The 16749-nt window shown below is 40.4% G+C and overlaps 1 protein-coding gene across 3 annotated transcripts in view; it reads left to right on the top strand.

The window, feature by feature from the left end:
* Window positions 1-11315, top strand: part of LOC146075054 (tropomodulin-3-like) — a 43508-nt gene extending 32193 nt beyond the window's left edge. For 2 of the 3 annotated variants that reach the window (XM_083183901.1, XM_083183902.1), the window contains exons 6-11: window positions 782-912; window positions 3967-4074; window positions 6439-6582; window positions 6760-6904; window positions 8079-8152; window positions 9736-11315. In XM_083183901.1, coding sequence (XP_083040027.1) covers window positions 782-912; window positions 3967-4074; window positions 6439-6582; window positions 6760-6904; window positions 8079-8134 — 584 coding nt within the window. In that variant the 3' untranslated portion in view covers window positions 8135-8152; window positions 9736-11315. The remainder of the gene's footprint in view (window positions 1-781; window positions 913-3966; window positions 4075-6438; window positions 6583-6759; window positions 6905-8078; window positions 8153-9735) is intronic. The other variant, XM_083183903.1, reaches the window with a different exon arrangement.
* The last annotated feature ends 5434 nt before the right edge of the window (window positions 11316-16749 follow it).

The raw sequence follows: 16749 nt of genomic DNA, 5'->3' as shown, positions 1-16749 counted from the left end.
TCGTGCTCCTGATAATGACTCTGCCATACTTTATTATTAAATGGCTCTAGTTTTTGAGATCTGCATAGGTCTCCGTCCAGCGTTAGTGAGATTATAAAAGCGTTGTGTCTCAAACATGACTACCAGCTATGTCATCACAAATAAAATAAATTATTTTTATTGTTGAAAGAAGGTAGTTGTTATAAAAGCAAAAGGAAGTTGATTCCTTTAACTAAAGGGGCCTAGACTAGTAAGGTAGTTCAAATGGAGAAAATAATTGTATTTTTAATAATTTTTCATGCAATTTCACTGGGGCGCAAAATACAATTTTTTTCTTACCAATGATTTAAGATTGGTTTGTGAGTACTCGCAGGGCCTGTTTTTGCATTAGATCTTCACTATACCTGAATTGTCTAAATGTATCTTAATTATATCAACTGGATCTTTCAAAGCAAATGATTGGTTTATTTCTCTCTAGCAACAAGATGCAGAGAAGTGTGACCACCCTCCTGGTATTTTTTTTATTTGTGATTTGAACCTTCACAAACTGGGGCTCTAACTGGAGCACAAGATGTGGGTACATTTGTGGTGTGTGTGTGTATGTATGTATGTATGTATGTGTGTAGATGGAAATATATGTAAGTGTGTGTATGTATGTGAATTGGCTGCTTTGAAATGTAATGTGACTGCAACATCTAGAAGTATGCAGGGCATCTTGTGTCCCTGATTTCACACAGGTTTATTTTGGCTATGTTGAGCTATGTCTTTCTTTGTCATGTTTCATTGGTTTTTTTTTCTTCAGATGTTGTCAAGGCAGAGCCAATGAGACCTGTCTTTGATGAACCCCCAAACCCCACCAATGTGGAAGAGAGCTTAAAGAGAATAAAAAACAATGACCCACGCTTGATTGAAGTTAATCTTAATAACATAAAGGTAGTACTGAAGCTCACGATCAAATACTCCATCTAGATGTACTGTATATTGGACATTTATTGTAAGAGCAATTGCTTCGTTCTCTAGAAACCTGGGTTCCTAGTGAACCAATAGATCAGTAGTTCCCAACCCTGGTCCTCAAGTACCCTCAACAGTGCACGTTTTCCAGGTCTCCACACAGAATCACAGGTGACCTAATTAGCTCCACCTGTGGATATTTTAAAATGTGTCTGAATAATCAGTGCAGCTGGTGGGTGACCTGGAAAACGTGTACTGTTGGGGGTACTTGAGGACCAGGGTTGAGAACCACTGCAATAGATGCTTGCACTTTTTATTGGTTCAGGACACAAATGGTTATAAGCACACCTTATTACAAGCTAGAACAGGTCAATTGGTTGGTTAATACATTGCTCATATTACCAAAGATGTACATGGACCACAGCATGACATAACTGTTTGTTTCAGTCAAATGCCCACTCTGATAAAAAAAACAACAACACACCTGTGCCACTGGGTAGCATGGTCCCTCGGAACTCGATGGGACAATTCAATAATACTGGAGGTTTGGTTCTGGTTTTGCCAGCCATCAATGGCCAGCACACTTCCTTGATGCACTATGTGCAGTAGCTTCTTTACCCTTAGCTTATGTATTAGCTGAGACATCGTCACCTCTGATTTCCCATTTTAAGTAGCTCTTCTCTTATATTCGGTTGAAATCCATAATTATGTCCTTCTGGTCAATTAATTCAGGGCCCATAGTGAAAATAGTGTCCTATGGGATGTCCACCCCTATATTTAACTATAAGAACCTAATAGCATGCACTGACATGATCTCTCGCTACTAAAGAGATGATATCTGCACTTTGGGAAATACTGAGAATGACAATGCCCTCTACTGGCAGAACGAGGGATTGACATCAGTTGTGATACTGCATGCTGATGATTTTTACCAGTTGCTAATTGATTACAAATAGCAAAGTTGCAAAAAGAAAAAAATGATTTAATATGAAACATTCTACAGATGTACCATCCCTGTAAATGTTAGAACATAAAGCACTAATAAACCAGATTTGTGCTTCATTTCTATGTATGCCCCAGTATACTGATTTTATTCATTACAAATGTTTTGCTTTGCAAATGTTAGTCGTACAAATAAAGCAATCTGGGTGATGGGTACACAGGTAAAAAATATGTTGTGATTCTCTGCTCTAGGGTTTCTTGCATTTTTAGTTAACTTTCACAACAAAACAATATAAATGTTAGTATCCTCTTTACAAATCTACATATTTCCATCTTCTTTGTAACCTTTTGCATTGGTCCGTGTTACTGAATACATCTCTGCTGTTTATTCTTGGATGTCATCTCACCACCTCACACTTAATATTTCTAAACGCATAATAAATTATATTTTCATCGACTAATCGTATTTACCAACCTGATATCTCTATCACTCTTGATAACTCGACCCTGACATGTCCATTGTTCCCCACATCTAATCTGCCAAAAATCATGTCCTCTACATACATAAAATACATATCCAAAATACGACCATATCTTATGGGGCCTACTCACGTGAAGATGGGCTAGGCATTCTGAGCGATGCTATATTGTAATGTGCCAGCGCTGTGTGCTGAGCGATCGGTCAGGGCTAGTGTACTCCAGTGAGAACACTGTTCCTGATCGATTAATATCCAGCATTCTAGTGTGCAACGCTATCGCTGAAGCCCCTACACACAGAGCGATGTAGTGGCATTTTCTAAGTGATATAGTTAGATCGCTTAAAAAATGTCCCTTAAATCGCTAAGGGCCTTATTCTAGTTCACTCTTTTTGACAAAATCCTTCTTAGATGGACAAAACCATGTGCACTGCAGGTGAGGCAGATGTTACTTGTGCAGAGAGAATATATTTGGGTGGGTTTTTACTTCAAAGTGGGATCTATATTGCAGTGTAAAAATAAAGCGGCCAGTATTTACCCTGCACAGAAACAAAATAACTTGCCTAAATCAGTGCACATGGTTTTGTCCATCGAAGAAGGATTTTGTCAGAGTGAACTAGAATAAGGCCCTATGTGTGTAGGACCCATTACACAAAACTGTGCATAAACTCTAATCCATGATCTCATTATCTCCCACATTGATTATTGCAAGTGTCTTCTTTCTGGTCTTACCAAAAAGACAATCCATTCTGAAGGCAGCTGCAAATATAATCTTCCTCACTAGATGCTCATTGTCTATGGACTCTTCTGTTTTCTACTGTATTCATTATAAAATACAAGGTCATTTACCAAACTACACCAACAGCTCTTCGCTTATCTTAAAATATCTCCCAAGACAACCTCTTCGCTCTTCACAAGCTATGCGCATCCACAATTATTTGCTCCCATTCACGATTGCAGGACTTTCTTTAGGTTGCACTTACACTGTGGAATGCGTTATCACATACAATAATACTCCACTATAGTCTCAAAACCTCCCAAGTGTTCCCTGAAAACGTACATTTCCAGGCAGGCGTATCCAATTCTGGAACCCCTTACATAAACATTCCTATCAAATTGCATCCCCATTCTACAATCAACACCTACAGTATCCTATATAATAAAAGGCCAACGCTGCCCCTCTCTTCTATGGGGTGAATAGAAGTGTTTTGCGTGCTGGCTGCCACTATATGGTGCCAAGCAGCGCAAGTCAAGTGGGCCCCATTTGACCTTGGCTTGTAACTAGTCTCCACCTATATATTATTTCTTCATTTTCTCATTCTCCTGACCCCAGGCCAACATTGCTGGGTGGCCATATCATGCAGTCCACTAAGAACCTTTGCAATGTTGTTGACAATTATGCACTAGATAACACCTAACATTGTGTATAAATTAAATTGTAAGCTTGTGGGAAGCGCCCTCCTACCTCTGCTGGTCTGTCATTACTCAACTTTTTTTATCACTGTTTCCAATTGTAAAGCGCAATGGAATTTGATCGATGTTTAGGAAACTGTTAATAAGTAAATAAAACCATTATGTACTTTCCTTAATTTATCTATAGTCCTTTTCTTTATTTCAGAATATCCCGATTCCTATCTTGAAAGAATTCGCATTGGCTTTGGGATCAAATACACATGTTAAAAAATTAAGCATTGCAGCAACAAGAAGCAATGATCCTGTTGCGGTAGTAAGTACATAAGATGTGCCCGTCTATTGCCTGATACCCAGGCATGTCATTTTTCTCCTCCATCATATGATCTGACTAGAGGCAGTTGATAGGTTGACTCCATATGGTCAAAGGGTACACTAGCGTGACAAGAAGTACATTTTTTTATGGTCAAGACAATGCATGTGTTTGTGCTGGTCTTGCTCACAGACCGTGAAAGAAAAACATTTTGTCCCCCCAAAAAATTTAAAACATGTCAACTATTTTTGTAGGCAATTTCCATTGTGAACCTTTTGACACTATCCACCATAGGCACAGTTGATTCTTTCATTGTCTTCTGATCCTGTCAACCTGTTGTATGTTGACTATATGGGGTGGACCTATTGACTATCTAAGTCATGTACTGTAGCTCTTTTAAACCACACCAGATTAAACCACCAAAGGGAATTATTGTGTATGAACTGGCTATGCATTTTGAATGTAATTGAATTAGTTTTCTTTGGCATAGGCAGACACACAGTATGCTTTTATTTAGACTGTATGATTTATATTACCCATGGTTTCACAGGTCATATACCAGCAAAAATAATCAATGTGAAGGAAAGTGTTTGTGTTGAGAAAAGATACAAAAGATTGTGCAGTCACAGTGAATAGATCCCAATCCCAAATGTTCATCGATATATTGTGAATATAATTGCCATAGTAACATAGAAAAAGGAATTATTGGCTAAAGTTCGACTGACCTCGTTATCAAGTAACCTGAATGTAATTACTATGTATAATACCTACACCTTATATATGTACTTTGTTCCTCGTTACATTATTTTCTACAAATTACTGCGATAACTGATCACATCTAGCATTTGGTCCACTGATTTATACTGCTCCCATCAGTCCCTACTTCTGTTCTCAAGTGATGAGTGATATGGAATACTAGTTTTCTTTATATTTATTAATGAATTGCTTCATCAGTCTGCATGCAGTACTGTGGGCTTTTTTTTTTATTCCTTGACATTTAGTAGTTCTGTTTTCTTTTCTATTTGTACTGTTTGCTCAGTGAGCTAAGAGAGTGATATCCTCCCAAAATACCAGCTGTATAAGCTCTTTGGAGGTGTGGTAGAAAATGTTGACCTTCAGCATTTTCAAAAGGATAGGAGGTTAACATCTCAAATGTTGCAGTGATGAGTAACCCTAAACCTAACCCTAAAGGCCCCCATACACTAGTCTGACTTGGACAACTCGGACCCAATTGCACTTGAGCTTCCCTGGCAGCTCCCCGGGAGAGCTCACTAATGATTTGGCACTTAATGTGCCATGTTTTACATGTAAACTCCTGGGGGCAGGAGATGAGTGGTGAGTGCCCGTGGTGACATTGCAGCCCTGGGATGGCAGTGGCGGGGAGTGCAGTGTCTGGGAAGCACTGAGTGGCAGGTGCTGTGCGGCCTACGACGGCAGAATTGAAATTTTTTTTTTCAAAAGTCAGGCCGGCCATTGATTGGCTGAGAGCACTCCCATACAATCAGCAGACTCGCCGTTGATTGACTGAGAGAGCACTCTCAGCCAGACAATGACTGGCTTGTATATTAAATTGAATTTAAAAACCTGCTGCCGCTGGCCGCACAACACCTGCCGCTCAGCGCTTCAGGGACACTTCCTCCCCCGCCCCCCCAGCTGCATGGTCACCGCCCCCCACCCCCCCGGGTGCTCACTGCAGCCCGGACCCCACTGCTGCCTGCAGCCCGGACCCCACTGCTGCCCATCCCTGCACAAAGGAGGGTGCCAGCAGTGCTTCACCACTGTCACACACCTACAGATCAGACCCAACACATCGTGGGTGCTAAAAAGCACCCGCGATATGCCGCTGATGGGTCCAATCCGCAGGATTGCACCTGCAGGAGGTTCAATCTGCAGGGTCTGACCCAATGCGCATGGGATCGCGTATCGGGTCGGATGGGATGTCAAATGCATTCGATTTGGGCCGATTTCTCTCTGCCGGGAGCAGCACCAGAAGCAGACCCTACTGCTCATGAGCGATGGCACAGCGGCCATTTTTCAAGTGATTTTCACAGTGCTGCTAGTGCCGGCAGCAGAAAAGTATTGTGAAGTCTGAGCACTAGCGTGCTCTCAGACTTCATTGGGCATACGCAGATCGCAAGACAATGGCCATGCCATTTTTCAACTACTTCTGCCACTGGACTCCAGCGGGTGTTACAAAAATGTGTGCAGTGTGCTGGGTGTGGGCCCATGTGCACTGTGCACACATTATAGAGATGCCACCAGTTGCAGCAGATATTTTTATTACAATTATTTGTAGAGCTATATAATTTTTTAGATGGAATAACTTGGCAATAACCTTGTTGTCATATATTTTCTTACCTCCCTTAGGCATTTGCTGATATGCTGAAAGTGAACAAAACTCTAAAGAGTCTAAATATTGAATCCAATTTTGTCACTGGAGCCGGTATCTTGGCTTTGGTAGAAGCACTGAAAGAGAATAAAACGCTCAGAGAAATAAAAATAGATAATCAGGTACAATTTTTTTATTTTTCTTTCAAAGCTCATCTGAAATACCTGAGGTTTGCTTTTGTAACACTTTGTAGGTGGGTAAGTCATTATTTTGCTGTTAGATAGCATAATTTGCTGTTCAATAGTGGTCCTTTATGGTCTGATCTTTATCGCTAATGACTTTTACAATTTTATTTTCAGAGACAACAACTGGGAACTGGTGTGGAGATGGAAATTGCTCGGTTGCTGGAGGAGAACACAGGAATTCTTAAATTTGGGTACCACTTTACACAGCAAGGTCCACGGACAAGGGCGGCTGCGGCTATAACGAAGAACAATGATCTTGGTAAGCTGGAAGTGCTGTACACTTTAGCACTATGGTAAAAGCTCCTATTTCCTACACAGTGGTAGGGATGGCCATCAATACTATCGCCATCGATGGCAAAGTACAAACGGTCATTGATGGTAGTATCCTATGTGATGTATGACCAGTGATGATGTTAATTATAAATGGCCATCCCTTTTATTTGACTGACTGGCCTGGGGGCCAATCAGAACATGGGGGTGGAGCTATGCTCTGTGTCCTGGCGCTGTGGGTAAGAAAAATAAAACTATTCGGTTATACTTTTGATATCAATGGAGGGAAACCATCTGGTTCTTCCCCATCTATACCCCAATACCAGTATAATTCCTTTATCTATATAGAAAATGTATTCTTGATATATACAGATGTGTCCATGTACATACAAGTAACATTTTACATAGTGACCCGGCAGCTCCTTTCCATTAAAATGTTATTTGGCATGTCTATATTCAGTATGTTATGTCAGCTGTATCTTCATAAGAAGTGGAATGGTACAGATTTTTCCATTTCGTATGCAGATACAGCCACAGTCGGGAATATAAGCAGACCACATATCCTTTTAATCAGCAGAAGCAGTTTGTGCACTGGTACTACAGAGCTGTGCATTGCCATGGTGCAACTGGTAGGGCGGTGTACAATGAAAGGAGGCTGTACATACTGTAGACACATCTGTAAATATTTTTTTTAAGCACATGACATAACAAGTAGAGCAATCAAGTTCCTGATCATTCCAGTATTTCCAAAAAGTTTTCATTGTGCACAGACTATAATGAGGAGCATAGACCCCTATTTTTATTGCTGCATTCCGATTCTGTACATCACGTGCCAATGCAACTGGGTGCATGAAAAGTTCTACAGTACTTGTAAATTCATAATGCCACTTTTGTTGTTCTCCATTAAATGTTCGCCTTTTGACCCTTCAGCGTTGCAAAGTACCGTTTCATTATTATCGTAAGCTTTCCTCTTGAACATAAATCTAATGGTAACTTTATATATTGTATTCTTTGGAATAAGAGAACCATTTTGTGGAACTCATACCCATAGAGAGTTGTTTTACAATGGTAATCTTAACACCGCTATCCCTTAATGTTATGATCAGAGCTCTACCAATCTTTTCTTCTGACCTCTTCTCTTACAACTCTGTTACATTTCTCAGTATGGAGTTTACGGGTACTTGTTACTTCACATCTCCTGGCATCTCTTCGAGGCTGACTCCGCAGTGACACACAGGTTATAGTGCTGGGAATAAATTGCCTGTTTCCATGCTCGTCTCATCAGTGTTGTCCATTGCATGGACTTACATGTCCGTGACACGTATTTGTTGGTTTCTCACTACATATGTATAGTGATACACCTAGCTTACTTCAGTGGTGTGTGTTTGTAAGTGCTAATGGTGTTATTATCGGTCTTCTAATTGCATGACACAAAAGTTGTCACAAGTATGTTACTAATGCGGCTTACAATAACATGATGTCTGTGGTATATTAAAATACTCCCAACAGTAACCAAATACCAAAGTAACCAAATACCCATGATGAAAGGAGAACTCCAGGCAAATAAAACATTCCTAATAAAGCTCCATTTTCCCAAATGGCAAAACAAGAAAGATGCAGAGGCTGGGACATTGCCTGATACTGGGTTGTTGATCAGTTTTATTTCCTGGCGTTTTCTTTATCTCAAAATGTAGTTTTGGGAATACTATTTCAAGCCCCATGCTCATGGAAGATAAAACTGGAACAAGAGGTAAAGCGTTGGGCATGGTGGGAGTTGGTTTCCTCCAAATGGTGAAGTTTGGCCAGCATTTAGGGAGCACTGGTGGCAAATCTCATGGCTTTTAAGTACATTGGGGAAGATGTATTAACCAGCGAAGTGTGTATGCTGCACTTAATGCTGGTGAACTGGGGGGAATTATGTTTTTTATTTTATTTTGACCAGCGTACCTAATGTTGGTTAGGGACTGCCCGCTGAGTATCGCTCGGCACGGCTGTCCCCTTCAATCCCACCAGCAATTAACGGCCGGGACGATATATTAACAGCCACGTAGGTGTTAGTTTTGGTAATACTATCCCCACTGCAGGGACAACGCTAGGGTCCGGGCTACACACGAGATCTCGCGCATGCCCATTGAGGCGGCTGGGGGTAGAGAGGGTTTTTTTTTTTTTTTCAAATGAAAATGCGCAGCACTGCGGGAGAGCCGTGGATGCTGGACATAACGGCTCTCCTTATCGGCAAGGGGAAGTTTGCTTCTCATCGTTATGCAGGAGAAGTGGGCCCATTATTTTCTAAAACTTAAAAGCAATATTAATATATCTGCCTCATTGTGCTGGCTGGCCTCTATTTCCGCTCCTTTGCACAAACCTAAAAAAATTAAGTTTCCTTGATTGTTTTAAATCTCCCATTGTAAGTTAACCCATTAATGGCCATCATTATTGAGAGTAGTTATTCGGTCTTTCACAGCTGATACTTCTAATAATATAATTTTATATTATCCCACAGTGTCAGGGGTTTAAAAGCCTAGAACTTGGTTGACAAATTGTAGTGGCAGCATTTTGCTTAGTTATATCTGTGTTTCCTGTTCCCATGTCCTGCTAGTGTATTTATAAATAAATTAGCCAATACTCATCGCAATCCTTGGTCGGAACTGGTATTGCAGTCCCGGGTCAGACCCAGTCCTGTGCTTTCAGAGTAAACCCGGGTCGCTGGAAACCCGAAAATTATGCCTGTTCCTTCGAAAACTTGACCACGTTTCATAGAACAGATTGCTAAAAGATTTGTTAATCCATTTTTTTTTTTTTTTTGTGTTCAAATTGCAGTTCGTAAGCGAAGAGTGGAAAGTGACCATGATGCAACTTTATTTTAATATGAGAACATTCTTTGGAGATTTGAAGATCATTGGTGCATAATGAGCTGTGTTCGGGCGTTCTAGTCTCGGACTTCATCTGGCTGGGAAGAAGGGAAGATACTGGAAAACTGCAAACCATTATCTGATCATTCTTTTCACTCTTTTAAAATATACCTTGCTTTTTTAAGTCTAATTTAATTATAAATCTAATCGTAAACTGAAGAGCCATATATATATCAGATAATTGCAATTTAAAGCCTGTAACCTATGTTTTTCTGGAATTATATAAATACTAGTCCTTGTCCAAAAGTCACTGTTCAGAAGGCCACAAGGGAGGTAGATTCTAGGTAGACCGTTTAGGCATGCTTGTATTTTAAAAGGGAATGTCTAAGTTGCAGTAGTATTTTTGTACTTTTAAAATGCCTTGTGACAAAAAGGAATATGGGATGCTGATTACATCAATACAAAAACGGCTACTGTAGTGGTATCACACACATTGCAGTTTGTGAAGGTTATTTGGTCATTTTGGACTTAATTGGATAGAGGTTAGAAGATAGAGGTGTGTTAGCCAATTTCCCCAGTCTGAATGGATTGGACATGACTGACTGGTCCAGATAGCCGTGAACACCACGTCCGTGTTCTGTGGTCACAGCAGGAAACCACCTGAGCTGTTTGGATGGCCAAATATCAGATTACTGTATCTGTATTATCCTTATTTGTGGCCATATTGGTAACATCTGCTACTCTGGCAGCGCGCAACAGCGGATTGCAATGTGTGTGTGTGTAGTCCTAATACCTACAAATGTTAGATGACAAGATACATAGACCTAGAAACAGAAGATATCTAGAAGTGCTTTAGTTGGTGTAGATGGAAACTTTTAACTATTACCAAGCACTCCATCGGGGAGATGTTTTTTTAAACCACTTCTTCTCCAGCTAAATATTTTCTTTACTATAGAAGAGGTGGGTTCTTTAGTATATACAATTATATTGTTTCTTTTCTTTTCTATTACAAGATGCTGTAAATATTCCGTCTGTTTTGAGGGCATATTGGAGTTCTGCGATGTCCTCATGTATTCAGTCTGTACAATGGAGCTATTTACCATTTAGCTCACTTATTTCAGGGAAACAAAATGAACCAAATATCCCAAGCCGGGTAATTCAAGATCTGGGCAACCCTTCGTGTGTTATGCCTGTAAATTTTAAACAATATTTTTTCAGTTAAAATCTACTCTTAAATTAAGGATAGCTATATAACTATATAAGCCATTTTGCTATACAGAGTACATTGTTAGAACTCCTTGTTTATATTAATAGCTATGTACTTAAAATAACATGTACCTCCTTTATCATTCCTGATTTTAGATGCTGAAATTATGTACATTGGCTGTATCTTATATTGTATTTTTGTAATAGTGTATACGTCATTAAAGGGTGCCAAACACTGTATTCTCGCGGTATAAATTCTTATGTAATATACATATTACTTTTGTTCCTCAGAGAGCCCTTAATGTTTTCAGCATTTATAAATAAAACTTTTTTTTTTTTCAATACATGTGTACTGTACTCTCTAGAGATGGGGTTTGCTAAGCAACATATGCTGGGATGTGTAGTTAAGCCAGATCTCATTGTGGATTTCATGCCGAAGGAAATAACACTGGGGCTAAGCAAACTCAAAACAAATAAATCACCAGGGCCAGATGGGATTCATCCGAGGGTATTAATGGAATTAAGGGATGAACTAGCTACCCCCCCCCTACAATATATCTTTAGCAAGTCACTATCGTCAGGTATAGTACCAAAAGATTGGAGAATAGCAGAGGTAGTGCCAATATTCAAAAAAGGAAAAAAGGAAGATCCCGCTAATTACAGACCCGTTAGTTTAACATCAATTGTGGGTAAACTATTTGAAGGATTTTTAAGAGATGGTATCCAGGAATATTTGGACCATCACCGTCTACTCAGTACTAACCAACATGGGTTCGTGAAAAATCGTTCATGCCAAACTAATCTACTAGGGTTCTATGAAGAGGTTAGCAAAAACCTTGATAATGGAAATGCTGTAGATGTGATTTTCCTAGATTTCGCTAAAGCATTTGATACTGTCCCACACAAGAGATTGATTAATAAAATGGAGAACCTAGGATTGGGTGAAAATATCTGAAGATGGGTAGAGAATTGGCTATGTAATAGAGAACAAAGAGTGGTTGTGAATGGTGCCGTATCAGATACGATACCGGTACTAAGTGGAGTGCCCCAGGGTTCGGTTTTGGGGCCCATTTTGTTTAACATTTTTATTAACGATATTGGGATAGGGTTACTCAGCAATGTATTCATCTTTGCAGACGATACAAAACTTAGCAAAGTCATCAAATCATCAGAAGACATCACCATGCTTCAAAATGATCTTGCAATTCTAGATGAGTGGGCAAAAAAATGGAAGGTGAGGTTCAATGTAGATAAATGTAAGGTTATGCACCTTGGGAGACACAACCAGTGTGCAAGTTACAACCTTAGCGGAGAGGAACTTGGTAATTTCATACTTGAAAAGGACCTAGGAGTCCAAATAGACAGCAAACTGGGATGTAGTGCCCATTGTAATGTAGCTACAAAAAAGGCCAACAAAATTCTAGCATGTATTAAGAGGGGAATGGAAACTAGGGACTCAAGGGTAATTATGCCACTGTATAAAGCATTGGTGAGACCTCACCTCGAGTATGGAGTGCAGTTCTGGGCCCCACACTATAAAAAGGACATCATAGAATTAGAAAAAGTCCAAAGGCGAGCAACAAAGCTTATTAGGGGAATGGAGAATTTAAGCTACGAGGAGAGATTAAGCAATTTGGGACTATTTACATTGGAAAAGAGACGTTTAAGGGGGGACATGCTCAACATGTACAAGTATATCAAGGGCCAATATAAGGAACTATCACACACCCTCTTTTCTACTAGAAAGGAATCTAGGACACGAGGGCATGAGTATAGATTAGATGAAAAAAGATTTAATTCAGCTAGTAGAAAGAATTTCTTTACGGTCAGAACAGTCAAACTCTGGAACTCTCTTCCCAGAGAGGTGGTAACGGCTGGCTCATTAAATGCGTTCAAGGCAAAGTTGGACAAACATTTACTGGAGAAAAACATCCATGGGTACAAATAAGAAATATAATCTGTCTGTAAAATATCAGAACCTACCAAATCAGCAATGGATATCTATACCAGGTTGAACTAGATGGACGCAAGTCTTTTTTCAGCCTTACCTACTATGTAACTATGGGGTTTATTCTAGTTCATTCTTTCTGACAAAATCCTTCTTAGATGGACAAAACCATGTGCACTGCAGGGGGGGGCAGATGTAACATGTGCAGAGAGAATTAGATTTGGGTGAGTAATTTTGTTTCTTTGCAGGGAAAATACTGACTGCTTTATTTTTACACTGCAATATAGATCTCACTTTGAAGTAAAACCCCACCCAAATCTAATTCTCTCTGCACATGTTACATCTGCCCCACCTGCAGTGCACATGGTTTTGCCCATCTAAGAAGGATTTTGTCAGAAAGAATGAATCAAAATAAGGCCCTATGTAACAACAGATGGAGGGCCGAATGTTCCCCATCCCTGGTATATTGGAAGGTCATGCAAACTAAATGTGTCGGTGAGTGCCGAAGACACAAATATCCCAAGCTTTACACTTTGTGGTCTTGTTGGCACCAGGAGAAAGACTTATGGCTAGCTTTTTCATGTACTAGAGAGTGGAGAACTAGACCAGTAGATATTTTGCACATAGTAACCAATCCACTTCAAGGTAGCATTTATCAATACATTTTATAAAATAATAGAAGCTGGTACACCTCCACTCTTGACCCTGCTTAATCCATTCCGTCCTTTGTCGTCTTTGCATGCATACATTTATTTATACTTTGTTCATAAGCTACAATCACAGAAAGAGACTACTGACTGCCAGTCAGGGATGCCTGCTCTCCCACTGATATTTAACTTAACTGGAATCTTTAGTGGATAGAAAATGTGGTAAACACAATACATTTGCCATTAAATCTGAGAAGACCTAGCATAAAATAGCCTTGATGCAGTGTTCTCTTGTCATTCGCAAAACAAATGTGACTTGCTGTCCGGATTTAAAGATGTGGACTTTCACATATCCCCCAGGGACATTCAAATGGAGCAGATATATTAAGCCTTAACAATAGATAAATGCAAGGGTGATCAAGAGAGATAAACATCCAGCCAATCACCTGCTAACTACCATGTTACAGGCTGTGTTTGAAAAAAGTCAGTAAGGTGGTGATTGGCTGGACGTTTATCTCTCCTTATCAGCCTTGCATTTATCTCTTCTTGCAATGTGCTGCACATAATATCTAACACATTGCGATCAAATGTTGTTTAAAATCACATGCGATCGCTTGCAATGTGATCTGCGGTGGTGTAGCGGAGCAGGCGGCAGGAGACAGCGTAACTGGTTGCGGGCGGCAGAATGAAAATTTTTTTTTTTTACAAGGAAGCTCACAAAGTATTATTGGCGGAGCTCTCTCAGCCAATCAGAGGGCCGCCCAGTCTTTTGAAGTGTGTTTTTTTTTTTTTTTTTAATTCTGCCGCTCACCAGCTTTACTGCCCTCTACTGCCAGGCCTCTTGCAGCAACCAAAGTGTCATCGCAGGTAGCATGCAACATCGGTTGCTGGAAAAAAGCACTTCAGATGCGATGGGAAATTCCATAACGATGACGCCATAAAAATCACCTGGCAGATATTTGCATAATCAAAACCGATAACTACATATTGCTCAACTCCTGAATTGATGAGATCAGCGATCGCTACAATCAGTGTGAACATTTTACCTTGGCTTTTCCTAGACATTAATAGTGTGCAACTAAAGCCCCCCTACTTTACATATAATGTATCTGGACAATGAGAGACTTACACAATGCATAAACACAAAGGGCCTAATTCAGAGTGCATGCTATGCTGATGTTCACACATGCAATTAATTGCAACTGTGCATACATTTCTGAAAACCTCCACTGTGCTGTGATACACAGTGTTTCTAGGCGGTGTCTACTAGTGCATGTAAAAATTGGCCATACAGTGGGTGTATTATGAGCTTGAAAATGCAAGCGGGTGCGTTCATATGCACCATCGTGCAATAATGGTCGTGGAAACTCACAGATAGCTGGATAGTTGCATAACATAAATCTAAACTTTGAGAATAGATTCATGTGTTGACCTGTTTAGCTGCCGGTAGCAACCAAATTCTCATTATTTTATAGACTATACTAGATAAATACAGATAGTGACTTGGCATATGTATACAAAAAAATATCAATACATTAATCAACCAAACTGCTCAATATGGCCCTCCTCTTTATAGTGCCAGCTCAATCCCAAATAAATTAGCTGGGGTAGACCGCAAATGAAATAGTACACAAGTACCCCTTTCCTTTTTTTAACTATCACGGCACCCATCGCATCGCAGACCATAAGGCATGCGATGGTATGCGATGCAACGAGATTTCCCCCGATGTCATACAATGTTAAAATTGTATGGCATTGTATATGGCATACAATGCGATTTTTAAATTGTATAAGCACCCCAATGGGGGCTTACAATGTTAAATGCACCCCCACTATGAACGTGAACCCGAAGCCTGGCGAGGGGCGGCGGTACGCGTCCTCCGACCTTTTCATACCACCACTATCCACGTCGGCGTGGAGTTGATTTTATATAGTGTGGCGAGCGCAGTGAGCCCGAAGCGTGGCGAGTGGACGCGGAATAAATGTAAAGTAATACGGGACGCGGTATACATGTAAAGTAATACGCGTCCCCTCGCAGGGCTCGCCACACTATATAAAATCAACTCCACGACGACGTGGATAGTGGGGGTATGAAAAGGTCGGAGGACGCGTACCGCTGCGCTTGCCGCGCTTCGGGTTGCCGTTCATACTGGGGGTGGCGTGGGAGTGCATTTAACATTGTAAGCACCCATTAGGGTGCTTATACAATTTAAAATCGTATAGGGGGCTTATACAATTTTTAATCGCATCGGTGTGCATCCGGTGTATGGCATGCGATGCGATTAGATTAAAAGTTGTGCGACTTAATATCGGGGGCGATAATACAAGTACCAGGAAAGGCAATAGAGCACCTTATCAAGGGTATATACAGTGCATTTGGAAAGTATTCACAGCGCTTCATTTTTTCCACATTTTGTAATGTCACAGACTTATTCCAAAACGGGATACATAAATTTTTTTTCTCTCAAAATTCTACACCCAATACCCCATAATGACGTGAAAAGTTTTGGGAAGATCTTTGCAAATTTTATAAAAATAAAAAAACTAAGAAATCTTATGTACATAAGTATTCACAGCCTTTGACAAGAAAGCTCAAAATTGAGCTCAGGTGCATCCTGTTTCCACTGATCATCCTTGAGATGTTCCTGCAGCTTAATTGGAGTCCACCTGTGCTGCATTAAGTTGATTGGACATGATTTGGAAAGGCACACACCTGTCTATATAAAGTCCCACACTTGGCAGAGCATGAACCAAGCATGAAGTTAAAGAAATTTTCTGTAGACCTCCAAGACAGGATTTTCTTGAGGCACAAATCTGGAGACGGGTACAGAAAAATATCTGCTGCTTTTGAGGTCTCCATGAGCACAGTGCCCACCATCATCTGAAATTCGAGGAAGTTCAGAACCACCAGAATTCTTCCTAGAACTGAGTGATAGGACAAGAAGGGCCCTAGGCAGGGAGGTGACCAAGAACCCGATGGTCACTCTGTCAGAGCTACAGCATTCCTCTGTGGAGAGCAAACCTTCCAGAAAGACAACTATCTCTGCAGCAATCCATCAAGCAGGCCTGTATGGTCGAGTGGCCAGATGGAAGCCAGTACTTAGTCAAAAGCACATAGCAACTTGCCTGGAGTTTGCCAAAATGCACCTGAAGACGCTCAGCCTGTGAGAAACAAAATTAT

Source organism: Crinia signifera, chromosome 4 (genome assembly GCF_055691185.1).
Source record: "Crinia signifera chromosome 4, ASM5569118v1, whole genome shotgun sequence".
Classification (NCBI taxonomy): Eukaryota; Metazoa; Chordata; class Amphibia; order Anura; family Myobatrachidae; genus Crinia; species Crinia signifera.
Note: the sequence above shows the minus strand (reverse complement) of the source record. Positions and strands in the feature narration are given on the sequence as shown.